Source organism: Schistocerca gregaria, chromosome 1, assembly GCF_023897955.1.
Source record: "Schistocerca gregaria isolate iqSchGreg1 chromosome 1, iqSchGreg1.2, whole genome shotgun sequence".
Taxonomy (NCBI): Eukaryota; Metazoa; Arthropoda; class Insecta; order Orthoptera; family Acrididae; genus Schistocerca; species Schistocerca gregaria.
Genome location: NC_064920.1, coordinates 1201318898 through 1201332785, shown reverse-complemented (window position 1 = coordinate 1201332785; position 13888 = coordinate 1201318898). Strand labels below are relative to the sequence as shown.

The following is a 13888-nucleotide window of genomic DNA, read 5'->3' as shown; positions in this document are numbered from 1 at the left end:
GAAGTAAAGAACATTTCGTAGCACTGAAAGATCTCATTCCATTCACATTTACTGCTTCATAAATACTGATAATCTGAAAAGGATAGACTGCTACCTACCATATAGAGGAGACACTGAGTCGCAGACAGGCATTATGAGAAGACTGCTATACATTACGATTCCAGCCAGACACACACACACACACACACACACACACACACACACACACACACACACAGCAACTGTGTCTCCAGCCGCTGTGGCCGGACTGCGGACCACAACAGCAACTAAGGGAGCAGCAATCTGGCATCAGTCATACAGAGAAGGAGACGGCATAGGGTGGGGAGTGGCAAGGATAGCGGGGTAGGGGTAGGGGTAGGGGTAGGGGTAGGGGTAGGGGTAGGGGTAGGGGTAGTGGTTAGGTGTTGTGTTGCTAGTAGGAGCATGGTAGGGTTTGCTAGGCGAGTTGCCCATGCCTCCTCCTTACCCACCACATTTCGGAAGAAGGCCTTTCGGCCAACAGTAATTTCATTGTGTGTGCCTGCAACTCAGTGTCTCCTCCATATCGTGAGTAACAATCTATCCTTTTCATAATATTACTGTTGTTCCACACTGGACCCTCCATTGTGAATGTCCGCAGCTCGTGATCTAGTGGCTAGCTTTGCTGCATCTACATCACAGGGTCCCAGGTTTGATTCCCGGCAAGGTAGAGGATTTTCCCTGCCCAGGGACTGTGTGTGTGTGTGTGTGTGTGTGTGTGTGTGTGTGTGTGTGTGTGTGTGGTCATCGTCGTCGTCGTCGTCATTTGTGACTGGCTACATTGGACTGAGTAAAACAAATTGGACTGAGTAACAATTGTGACTCTGTACGGACACTGATGACCACGCAGTTGAGCAACTCACAAACCAATCATTGTCATCCATTGTGAAATATTGATAATTAATAGTTGCTGCCACCAAGATGAAATATAGCTATAAAATCATACCTGTGCTAGCTGCATTCTGCTCTTGAATACTCGGACTCAGATGCTCTCTTGTTAATTTCTGTAGCACTCGCATGAATGGTGTGATCAGCCGGTCGATATAGGTCTGGTTGTTGATGCATGCAGATTTGAGCATCATGAGAGGGCCATAAAGCATTGTTGGGCTGGCACTGGACTGCTTCTCATACTGAGACAGCCCTTCGCAAACAAACTGGAACAAAATGCCACAGAATTCAGTCGTGCATCTTTCGATACTAAAAATAATTTCAGGAAAAAAGGAGAGTGCAACAAAGTGACTGAATAGTACCCTTAGCTGTATTAATGATTCTTCCTCCAATGCTTAACAAAATGTTGCAAAAAGAACATGTTAAGACTCACCAGAAGAAGCATGCAATTTTATTCCATCTTTCATTATGTTCAGTGTGCTCGTAGCTAGTGTTTACAGAGCAAAATGAAACTATTCTTGGATTATTGTCACATTTAAAGATGGAACTAACATGCCGAAGCTGGTAATCTGAATATTCACAGAAATTAGTGGCCGTCTTGACATAATAAATTATTGTCCTACAAGTTAGTAAGCACTCCATGTTCAGTATCCATCTGAATGTAAATAATGAAAATACTTCTCTTTTACCTTCCATGTAATCCTTTTAAAAGTGTACTTCTTATAATTTCTACCCTATGCTGCAAGCCAACTACTTTTAAAGTTTTTACTATACTTCTGCGTGCACAAAATTTGCAAATGTTTTGATTTTTAAGATGAAAACACAAGCTGTAAGTCTTGTCGACAATACTTTTATAACCATTTTTGGATTACAGGGCCATCATCGGGGCATAACAAGACACGGACATCTGTTCTACAGTCAGGGGTACTCTCAATATATAACAACAGTGGATAACACCACGAGTATACACTGAACGATTATATGATCATGTACAGAAAAGCAATGATTAAAATAGTCTATCAATTTAGTTTTTTGTCTTGATCACTGGAAAAGAAGGACAGTTACCGGCTCCAGTCATTTAACACCATTACCAGTCCTGTGAAGAAAAATACACAACAGGCACTTTTAAATCCCCAATTTCAGTGCATATGACCATATCTTTGAACTTAACGCGAGGATATGTATTGGATGGAAAGCAGAGTGTGGAAATCACTGAATCAGCACAATGGAGATCAATGGGAAATTGTGTGGGTTTGAAATTGGAATAAAACTCCATCACGGGTTCATGATGATTATGGCTGTTTAACACGTTCCTTGTAATTTTGATTTCTTGTGCTTTGTTACAGTAATTTCAGATGACTTTTGAAGTACATCAAACAACAGCAAATTTAGGAGATAAAAAGTTTTGGGTACATGCCAAAAAAAGTAGCCTGAAAAATGCAATGAGGATGACTTACCTTTCCAAGACTAGAGTATAGACATTCCAGCTCCTCATATTTGGAAGCAACAGTTGCTGTAGTCGACTCAGTGGGGAAATAACTCATGAGTCGTGTCATGAGACTGTGAGTCAGTCTAATTACCTGTAATTAAATTTATATAGTTTTATACTCCCAAGTATAAATGCAATTAAATATGAAAGCAGATACATTGAGCAGAAGGCAACTACCCACAATGTGATACACACAAACAGAAGACATTCACAGCCACTTAGTGCCAGTAAGCTTTGGTACTGCTAACAACCACTTGCTTGTAGCATTAGTCCCCAGTTCTATTTCCCTATGTCACCAACAGCACAAGTGAAATAGAATGTCAAACTTTTACTCCATCTATTAGATGTTGATATTAAATTCTTACTGCGCAAATGTATCAAAAGTGAATCACATAAAAATAATGTATAATTTACATTTATTATAAACAATGAACTATGATATTTTTTTTAATTTTCATATTTGTTTATGTCCCTATTAGCCACTCAATGCTCCAACACAGTGAGTTGTCATCTTTGCCCCTACCCGCCAATTATAAAACAGATAATAATCGTGAGCACTGGATTTCACACCTCACCTTGGTATTGGAGCTTGTCACACAAGCTGCGAGACCTCGCTGCAGCGGTTTGATGTTTGCCAGAATTCTCTCCTTCTTCATAAGTGTCACCAGGTAAGCAAGAAGATCGAGGGCAGTGCAGATGTTGCCATAGTTGGGAGTCGCCGACTCCACACTCAAGAAGATTTTGTCAAGCCAGCCAATCTTCAGGTCATTGGCACGGGGCCACACCTCGGGCTTGAGTGCTGTCTTCAAGAGGGCTACACACCGACGTGACAGCAGCTCTCCGGGGGAGCCCAGAGCTGAGCTCGTATCATTCACCTGAAGAAGGGGGCAGAAAACATTCTGAAATGAGCTTCAATTGCTATTGATGGAATCTTTAACCTAAGCTTGTAACTGATGAAACACAGGAATTTTGTGTAATCTGTCAATATCAAAATGCCATAAGTTTGTGCCAAACCAACATAGCTAATTGCTCTGTACCTATTGCTAACTTTTTTTAAATCAAACTTTTAATATGGTTGATTCGTGGACACTTAAATTAATAAGAAACAGGCCTACTGAAATTTTCTATTGAATCTTTGTGGAATTTTTTCTTTCTTTCTGTGCAATGTGCAGCATTTCAGGCATTTATTTAGTAAGTAGTACCCAGGTCAGACAGCATCCCAAAGCAACACTGTTAAATAGGATGGCCGTGTCGGGGAAGGAGAAGACCATTTGCCTTTGTTTGATTTCTTAGAGCCTTTACGGTTGACAACAAAGACTGAAGATGTTTGTTGGCTGGAAGGATGTAAAAATTCTTTGGGGAAGTGTTTCTTTTGTTCTTTCTCGCCTGCTGGTTGTGTAGCAGGTGAATATTTGGTGGCTTGTAGTGCAGCTGTGGGAGGAGACGAGGATGCTACCGTGATACTGGGTGATTTTACAATTGTAGTACTGAATTGGAGGTCGCAAATCTGAGTGGCCATGAACTCCATACAGCGAGCCATATAAGAACGATGCTGTAACTGCAGGGCTTTCGACTAGCCAACAACTTGCGAGTGAAGGGGGTGGGGTACTTTTTCCTTCTTCCAGATCTCCTGGACAGCCACTCATTGAGTACATGGGAAACTAATAGGATGAGGCAGCACACTCACCACTGCAACTGTTACAGCTGGGAGGAGGTGGCAGGTAGTTATCCTCATGAGCATCTCAACCACAAGAAACACATTTGGCTGTGTTTTGACAGGATACCCAAGTGTGGTTATAAATGCTGACAATGGTAGCAATGCAGGTTTGGAATGTATGGTCAGGCAGTGATGACTCCATAGCCTGGCCTTAATCTTCAATGGAAGTACTATTCAATCAAATGTGAGAAAAAGAGTTCACATAGGCACTACAATTGCATCAACCTTTTTCATCACCTGACGGACTGCAGTGTCAGCCTAATCAGAAGATAGTGCTGGATTTACCCCTTGGTCAGACCATCAAGCAGCCAAGTGTAAATAACACGATGCAAGAGCAGGATTTCATAGGGCCTACAACTGCATCAACGTCTCTCTGCATAACAAATGGATTAACTGTAGCAAAAGGGTGACCTCCTTTCGTACATGATACCACCAGGAACCGAGGTGCAGCTGAGAGAATCAGTGAAGCTTAGCCTCATTTCATTTACTTTTGGTACATGCAGACTGAGATGAAGAAGATTGGCTCACTGCGAAAAAATCCCCCATGGCAGCCAGCAACTCCGATGCTGTGCCCCTTCTGAATAGGGGCCCGCTCAGAGGTGGGTTCACCTGCCTTAGGCAATTGTTCACACCTCAGGTCCCACGTCTAGAACTCCAAACAGAGGGACCAATCGCAATTGGGAAGGTAACAGCTCAAGCAATCCCCCCTTCCTACACCTGGTCGTTAACAGGGGGTATGTGCAAACTCTACCTGTAGACCTGGGGCTGGACTGACCCATTACACCTGTTACGTGTCAAACGCATTGGCCACCTTTCAGGAGCACAGCAGGTGGTAGAAGAAACAAAGAGTGGCCTCAAACGCCGAAGGGGAGGAGATGGAGTATGAAGAAAGAAGGAAAAAACAGACACGGGACTGTTCCGAAGCTGGGCCACCTAAACTTAAGCTGGGCCACCTAAACTTCAGAACGCACTCCCAAAAATAACCAAGACATGTTCCCCAAGGGAGAGGAAAAAGAATAGCAAGCTGACAGACATACTGCAAAGAAAGGGAAGAGGCGTTTCAAAGGCTGAGGACCCATGGTAGCCAAGCACAAACTCACCAAAGAGTGGTGAGACCTCTGGAGGCTCTGTACAAGTTGTAAATAGCCTTTCACACTCTGTCTTTTACGCTCTGCTACCTTCAGAATTTCAAAGAGTATGCCAGTCAACATTGTCAAAAGATTTCACTACAAACATAGGCTTGCCTTTCCCTTATCTATCTTCTAAGATAAGACGCAGGGTCAGTATTACCTCACATGTTCCTACACTTCTCAACAATCCAAACTGACCTTTCCAGAGGTCAGCTTCTACCAGTTTTTCCATTCTTCTGTAAAGAATTTGTGTTAGCATTTTGCAACCATGACATATAAGAGCAGTTGAACGGAATGGACAGAGTCTTGAAAGGAGGATATAAGATGAACATCAACAAAAGCAAAATGAGGATAATGGAATGTAGTCGAATTAAGTTGGGTAATGCTGAGGGAATTAGATTAGGAAATGAGACACTTAAAGTAGTAGATGAGTTTTGCTATTTGGGGATCTAAATAACTGATGATGGTCGAAGTAGACAGGATATAAAATGTAGATTGGCGATGGCAAGGAAAGAGTTTCTGAAGAAGAGAAATTCGTTAACATCGAGTGTAGATTTAATTGTTGAGGAAGTTGTTTCTGAAAGTATTTGTATGGAGTGTAGCCATGTATGGAAGTGAAACATGGACAATAAATAGCTTGGACAAGAAGAGAATAGAAGCATTCGAAATGTGATGCTACAAAAGAATGCTGAAGACCAGATGGGAAGATCATGTAACTAATGAGGAGGTATTGCATAGAATTGGGGAGAAGAGGAGTTTGTGGCACAACTTGATGAGAAGAAGGGATCAGTTGGTAGGACATGTTCTGAGGCATCAAGGGATCGCAAATTTAGTGTTGGAGGGCAGTGTGGACGGTAAAAATCGTAGAGGGAGACCAAGAGATGAATACACTAAGCAGATTCAGAAGGATGTAGGTTACAGTAAGTACTGGGAGATAAAGAAGCTTGCACAGGATAGAGTAGCATGGAGAGCTGCATCAAACCAGTCTCAGGCCTGAAGACAACAACAACAACATATTCATCTTGAAGGTTGAGGGTATTTTGCCTGTCTTCTACATAATGCACACTAAATGCAAGAGTTTTGTCAGGGCTGGCTCCCCCAAAGTCATCAGTAGTTCTCATGAAATATAGTCTATTCCCAGGGCATTGTATCAACTTACGTCTTCCAGAGCCCTGCCAAATTCTTTTTACATTATTATATCTCCAATCTCACCTTCATCTGTCCTCCTATATTTCTATAATATTGTCTTCAAGTACATCTCATTTGTACAGACCTTCTATATATACTATCACATTTTACCTTTCCCTTTCCCTTCTTTGCTTGGGACTGGTTTTCCGTCTAGGCTCTTGATAATCATACAGTTGCTGCTCTTTTCTCCAAAGGCCTCCTTTAATTTCCCTGGAGAAATACAAAGTCTGTTAGAAAAGTGTCTGACCTTCGACCGGGAAAGACATATTGGTTTACGCAGAGCGCTGGCCACCTAATCGTCCTGAAAGTATTTCCCTTACAGCTCCACACTTCTCCAATGGTGCTGCTATTGGTGGAAGCATTCCAAAAAAAAAAAAAAAAAAAAAAAAAAAAAAAAAAAAAAAAACACCTTCTTTTGGAATGGACTTTAGATTGACTGGCACTGCTGCCATAATGTCCTCTCTTGTCTGAAATCACATTTCTTTCAATGAGCTCTTGAGTTTATGGGAAAATCAGGAAATGCAGGGCTCCATATCAGGAGAGTAAGAAGTCTTTTGAAGCACAGGAATCTGGTTTTCCACCAAGGGGCATTGTTGTGATGGAGGCGCCAATTTTCTGTTAACCGCAAGTCCAGTCTCTTGTGCCACACAGCATCACGTAGGTGGTGACGGAGGACACCCCTGTGGTATTCTTTGGTGATTGGGTGACCCTGTGTTGCATACTGATGGTGTACCACACCGCAGGGGTCAAGGAAAGCAGTTAGTATCACTTTGATGTTGCTGCGCATTTTGGTGGGCCTTCTTTGGTCTTGGTTACAAGGAATGTTTCCCTTGTGAAAATGGGATTAGGTTTTCAGATCATACCCATACAACCATGATTCATCAACAGTGGTTATCCTGTTCATGAAGTCAGGATCATTGTTTGTGGAGTCCAGAATGTCCTGAGAGACTTCAACACGAAGTTGCTTCCGCTCTGCCATCAGCAGCTTCAGCACAAATTTCGCCGACACTTTTTTCATGGCCAAATCTTCGGTCGCAATGGAATGTGCCAAAAAAGTGCTGATGTCCACCCATTATTCTGCAATTTATTTGATAATCACAAGATGGTCCTGCATTACCAGAGAGTTCAGTTTGGCAAGGACCTGATCATTTTGGCAAGTTGATGGCTGACCAGTGTGTGGCTCAAACTCCACTGATGTGCAGCCTTCTTTAAACTGGTTGTTCCACTCCTTAATCCGTTTGTTGTCGAGAGAATCCTAACCGAAAGCCGTCTCAATCTTTCGAATGGCTTCCACCTGGCTGTCACCCAGATTCTGATAAAATTTGATGCAGTAGCACTGCTACAGTCATGCCATCACTTCCCTTGCAACGAAAAACCAATGCGGGCACTAAACACCGTCTCATTCAACTGCTGCTTGCCAGCAACTGATGCTATCAACAGGTGGGAAACAATTCACACATGCACACGAAAGTTCAAGGTCAGCTCATGCAAGCATGCTAGATTTAAATCCACCAGCTATTCCTGTTTAGCCATTTTCCACTTACTGTCAATCTCGTTTTTTAGATGTTTGTATTCCCTTTAACCTGTGTCATTTTATATTTTCCTCTTTACCTCTTTCATCCTCTGCTGCCTTCACTATTCATCCTCCAAAGCTATCGATTCTTCCTCAATCATGTTCCCTTCCCCTGTTCTACTCAATCATTGCCTAATACTCCCTCTAGATCCTTCAACTAATCCAGGACCCATTTATGTAATTTCCTATCTTTTTTGCATTTTCTTTAGTTTTAATCAACAGCACACAACAAATAAACAGTGGCCAGAGACCACATCTGGCCCTGGCAATGCCTTAAAACTTAAAATCTGGACCTGAAATCTATCTTACCATCACATAATCCCTCTGGTACCTTCCAGTGTCTCCAGGTCTCTTCCATGTACACAACCTACTTCCACGATTCTTAAACTAAATGTTAGCAATGATTAAATCATGCTCCTGCCACCACACTTCTAGTACTAGTAGAGTAAGACCATTTTGGTTGTTCCACAGCCAGATCAGTCAGTCATCCAAACTGTTATCCCTGCAACTATTGAAAAGGCTGCCACCCCTCTTCCCACTGTTTGCAGAGCATGTACGTATACCTGTAGGTGTAGAAAGCATTACTGAAACCACAGGACACCCTAACACACTGCTTTGAGACAATTACCTGACATGCTAGCCGCAACAAGAAGTTGAGCACGGCATCGGCATGGACCGTATCGATTGGTGTAGTGGAGTCCGGCTCCACTTTGGTGACCAAGGCAGGCATCATGCACGGACCAGGCATTGTGGCATGCCTTTTCCGAGGATTTTCCAGGTTCATACCAGGGTCGTCAACAGGTGTTCGTTTTACTGGAGTACCGAGCGTAACAGACTGTTCCTACAAACAGAATTAATTTAATACTATTTTAATGATGATTTAACTGAATTGCTGGTATTTCGCTTAGTAACACAGAAACATACAGTCATAGATGTGGATTCAGCTTCATCTTTGATACGCTGCAGGTCCCACTTGATGATAACATCAGCCAATTCTACGGCGAGTCTCCTGTGCTCTATGGATGAATTAGGACTGAAGCCGAGGCGCTGCATGGCATTCACCATGTGCTGCACCAGGTGATGGCGAACTGGGTAATAGACCTGCAATGTAAATGTGAAACATACTGAGATTTGTGTAAACTATGTGTTAATACATATGTTAGTCTATGAAACAAAAGTTATACCATTCCATAAAAGACAACAATTTGATTAAGAAAATACATTACAAGGAGATGAATGGTGAGCCAGTACTTACTAACACAAGAACTATTCCGCACACAGAAAAAAGAAATACTTAAAATAGGAAATACTAATCCAAGATTTCAGAGTGTGTGTGTGTGTGTGTGTGTGTGTGTGTGTGTGTGTGTGTGTGTCTGTCCGTCCATATGTGTGACTTCTTGGACCACACTGCACACTTCCACAGGGGGTATACATGTACAATGAAAAAAAAAAAATTCACAGATTTCCTGGTTAAAAATACACTTCCTCCCGGGTGCCAGTGTATTTTCCCTTATCAATACTTTGAATGGTTATGGTTTTATACACGGGCGTACAATTTCCCAGCACTTTAGAAAACGAAACTCAGGGAAAAAGACACGTTTTGGAAATATCTTTGATGTGCAGCTACATGAACGCTGCGTATTTTCGTATTACGAAAGCATCCATTGCAATTTCCACCAAACACTACTTGTTACTTTCTGAATCATTGAAATCGAGATTCCGATGCGCTTTTGTAAGCCGTTCGTAGCTCATGTCATGTGATCTCCCAGCCGATGACAGCGGATATTCAGGGCATAGGACATGTGATGTAGTCAACCAACAGCAACATCACTGTTAAGTAGCAAGAACACACAAACATGGAAAGTTAATACAGTAGTTTAAATTAATATACATAGTGTTGCTACAATAAAAGCAAAGCTTTCACATATAGTATTGATCTTAAGGTGCAAGAGAAGTTAAGCTTTCACATATACTTTTGATCTTTTTTGTGCATGTTACACTTTAAGATCTATCACACAAATAAGCCAGTAAAATTTTTAATAATGACATAAATGTCTGATCTTCAGGGTTCAAAATTCTTCTAACTGGCTCGTCATCAAAGAGTTGATTTTTAAATGAGAGTCAAATGCTCTGTGATTGAATAAATTCATGGTACATTCTTGCACATAGCTCAACTTACGTAAAAGGATGTTTACTTTGAAAGTAACTCTTTTCAAACCACCATTCACAATATTTTCCTGTGACCTGTTAGAAATAGGTTCGTTTTAGCAGTTGCCAGAGAGCGTAGATAACAGGCAACACCGCGCTTTGGTAGCTATCATGATGTAAGAAGCCCGTATGTACGTATGTGTAAAACATTGAAAGATCGTAAATTATGTCATAAAAGAAAGCAGACATCAGAGGATACTGCAAGAGCATCGGAATTTCGTGAACTGTATTAAAATGTGCACATTTAAAGCGCATACATAAAGGCCGCATTCGTATGTCCAGATTCCCAATTAAGTAGACCTCGACCTGATATTAAGCTTTTCAGTGTGGTTTTCAGGATGTAAATTTTCTTGGAGCATCATACTGTATTTTATCATGTTTGGTTCTTTATTATGGCATAATGCCATACATGCTAGAAAATGAAAACGCGCACTTGAAATGCAGCGAACAGTTGAAACTAGCCAGTACTGTGGAATTAAACATTTCGTTTCAAATACATTGACTGCCCCTGCGGAAAAGGTTAACAAAAGTCAAATTTCTTTATATTAATGCTTGACTGTCAGAAAGATGGAAACAAAATAAAATCTGAAAATTATAACAATCAGCCTTCCATAATTATGTGAATGTGCTTTAATTCACTTGATAGCTCCCGGCCACAGATATCCATTTTGTTTTCATTTGATGTGAGAGTAAATTAAGGGGAAACAGCAAATCACTAAATGTAAACACAGGTCACGTGGAGACTACCCACTATAAAGTCAGACTGCTCTGCACATCAGCCCCGGATCTACGATGTTTACGATCCGGGTCAATAAAAAAATAAAGCAAATTTTCAAAACATGTTTGTCTTGTAGCGCACATCTTTCTGAAAAGTCTGAAACATAAAACATATGTATTCGAGGAAATGTAAGGCATATTATTTGGTCTTAAGCATGCCAAATTGCAGTGCCACGCCTCTTCATAAAGCATTTTTCAACTGCATATCCAAACTATATTCAGGAGAGTGGAAATTGAAATTTCCTGTGGTGTCTCTCCTGCTCCCAGTCGGCCGGTTTGACAGCCTGCCCTCTTTTAAATCTTGCAATTAATAGTGGATGGGATTATTTGTAACCAAAAGAACAAGAACTCTCCAGAAAATCTGAACTCTTTATTGCCTTTATTTATTAGTTAATAACTTGCTGTTTTGTGTGACATAAAATTAAATATAGGATATATAAAACCAAAACTGACAAGAGATAAGCAAGAAATTACACATTTCTTCAACCCTTACCTCCTAGCATTTTTTTTCTCTCTAATATTGCTACAGATTTACATGGCGTGCTTTCCTTTCTGCGAAAGGATCTATTACTTCATCAAAGTTCGTCAAACGTTTTGTGACATGAAAAATCGAAATGTCGTTATCTAATACTGAAAAAGCTGTTAATACAAATAATACCCAAGATTGGTGTGTTTTCTCAATCTGATTACATCTATTTTGTCACTGTCTGCTAAATAAAACAAAATAGGCCTTTCTAATATGGCAGCAATTTTGTAACACACCAAATAAATGAGACTGTTTTGGCACAAATGGCCATTTTTATAACACGACAGAATATAAACCAATATGTACAAATATCAAATGCCTATTAGGCCTATTGCAAGCAAAAAGGTTTATGTTAGGAAATAGTTTCACATTTCATTCATACGCACCAGATTCTCAAGCATGAGATCGAAAAGTAGTATTACGAAATTTTTATATAAATTTGGAATCGTCTTATTCTTCCATAATTTGGGTGATGTCCCCGTTTCTTCTCCTTCCTCGTTCTAACAAACAATCTTGTCATCACCAATTCTGTAGCTATTGCTGTCAAAATTTGTTCACCGATTAACTTCACTAACCCTGCCAGAATCACAGGTTTAGTTATCCCGTGATTATTTTCCAGTTGGGTGTTGTTACATGTTGGTACAACACGTTTTTCGCGTTACTCCCAGAATAGAACTTACGCAGCTGCTAGCCGGGGACTGTACTACTGGTCCTTACTTGTGTAGCCATCTGGCCAAAAATTTTCTGTCAAAATTTCGTTTTCTTGGAGACACTGAGAAGACAATACGTGATCTCTCTCACCTGTTATTCCTGTCAGTCATTTATTTCCATCCTGGCAGTCTGAATGTATGGATTTCGCTAGTAATTATAACAACACTGATCATTCGCGAACCAAATCAACCTCATAATCAGACAGCGATTGCTATTCATCCATTCGGCTTTAGTCCCTCAGCTTGTATAGCCCCGTCTCCTATTGTCTGCGGAAAGTTTATTTCTAGATGTGACGAGGATTCTCCTGATAGAGACATCACATACACTATGCATGCATTCAAAAGTCAACTTATGATTCATTCAGAAATCGACTTAAAATGTGTTAAAAAAGTTCAAAAACCAACAGAGAAGCGTTTCAAAATCATATGAATAATCAATAGGCAAACGTGTGCTGAATGTAGGTGCTTTGGGGGAAAAGTTTTTCCCTCAAGAATATGAATTAGGCACCCCCTTTTCCCGGTAGCATCTAGCTGCTTGCTGTGACTGCTTGCACAGCCAACAGCTACATTCCTGTTGCCAGAAAAGGGAGAATCTACTACTCAAACGTGACTCAACTGTGCATGCGTATGAGCCCGCGCGTAACTGCTAAAACAAATCGAATGTAAACAGTTGCGACTTCACGTTCATTGGAGGCAATTTGTTGTTATGAAGCACTCCATAGTCTTCGTAAATCCTTTGACACATTTTCAATCGGCAGACATGTGCATGAGCACTGTGTGTTGTTGTTGTATAAATGGCACATTTCCTTTACAATTTAAGTTAGTTTCGTTTATGTTTTATTGTTGAAGTATTATTCTGTAGTAGTGGGATACAGTAATATCCTTTGTTAGAGTATCGGTTCGTACCAGTCAAAATTACAAAAATTTAACTGAAAACGGTTTTCTCCCGGATGAAAAAATTCCCGGGTTTTTCCCGGATCTCCAGGGTTATATACACCCTGTTCCTGTCAGCTACGGTCCACTTTTTGTCTTTGTCTTGGCAACTGAAGATGTGCAGTTTCATGTGCCGCTGGGAAGAATGGCATTTTGCATGGTAAAGTTTCAAAATGTCCATCATAAGCACTTGCCTTGGTAATGTTTGCCCAGAACTGGTCAAGATGGACCTGCATTCACTACCAGTGACAATACCACTCGTATTTGGACCCAATTGACAAGGATTTGTACTTTTCTCTGATCCCTGCCAGTTACAATCTCTTTACTATAACTGTTCTTATGCTGGGTTACATGACTGTGAGTGTTACATCATTCCTTGTAGCTGCATTGGGCAGTCGGCAGTGACACACAAGCAAATCACAAAACTACTTACTATGTGGTCATAGACATGTCCGATTGCAATAGCTCCTTTCAGCCATTCCACATCTTAATGCACTAATTCCGCAACCAACTGACACAGACACACAACTTTGTTGCCACTATTTGTCAGCAGTGGGCACCACATGACTGCCAGGTCCCAGTTCTACACAATCTATAATGCTGCTAAGTGAACAGTGCACTTTTTAAAGGTGATGGATACAGAGTCCAACGAGTTAAATCATTGTTTACTGGAGAGGCAGGGAAAACAACATTCATCTCACGAACAGAACTCAGATGGTTGTTATGCTGCA

At 40.9% G+C, this 13888-nt stretch overlaps 1 protein-coding gene across 4 annotated transcripts in view; it reads right to left on the bottom strand.

Annotated features, from left to right (window-relative positions):
* Window positions 1–13888, bottom strand: part of LOC126284735 (transformation/transcription domain-associated protein) — a 392578-nt gene that overhangs the window by 165861 nt on the left and 212829 nt on the right. For all 4 annotated transcript variants that reach the window (XM_049983877.1, XM_049983882.1, XM_049983889.1 and 1 more), the window contains 5 exons: window positions 8928–9104; window positions 8632–8844; window positions 2971–3270; window positions 2364–2486; window positions 965–1172 (listed from right to left, as the gene is read on the bottom strand). In XM_049983877.1, coding sequence (XP_049839834.1) covers window positions 965–1172; window positions 2364–2486; window positions 2971–3270; window positions 8632–8844; window positions 8928–9104 — 1021 coding nt within the window. The remainder of the gene's footprint in view (window positions 1–964; window positions 1173–2363; window positions 2487–2970; window positions 3271–8631; window positions 8845–8927; window positions 9105–13888) is intronic.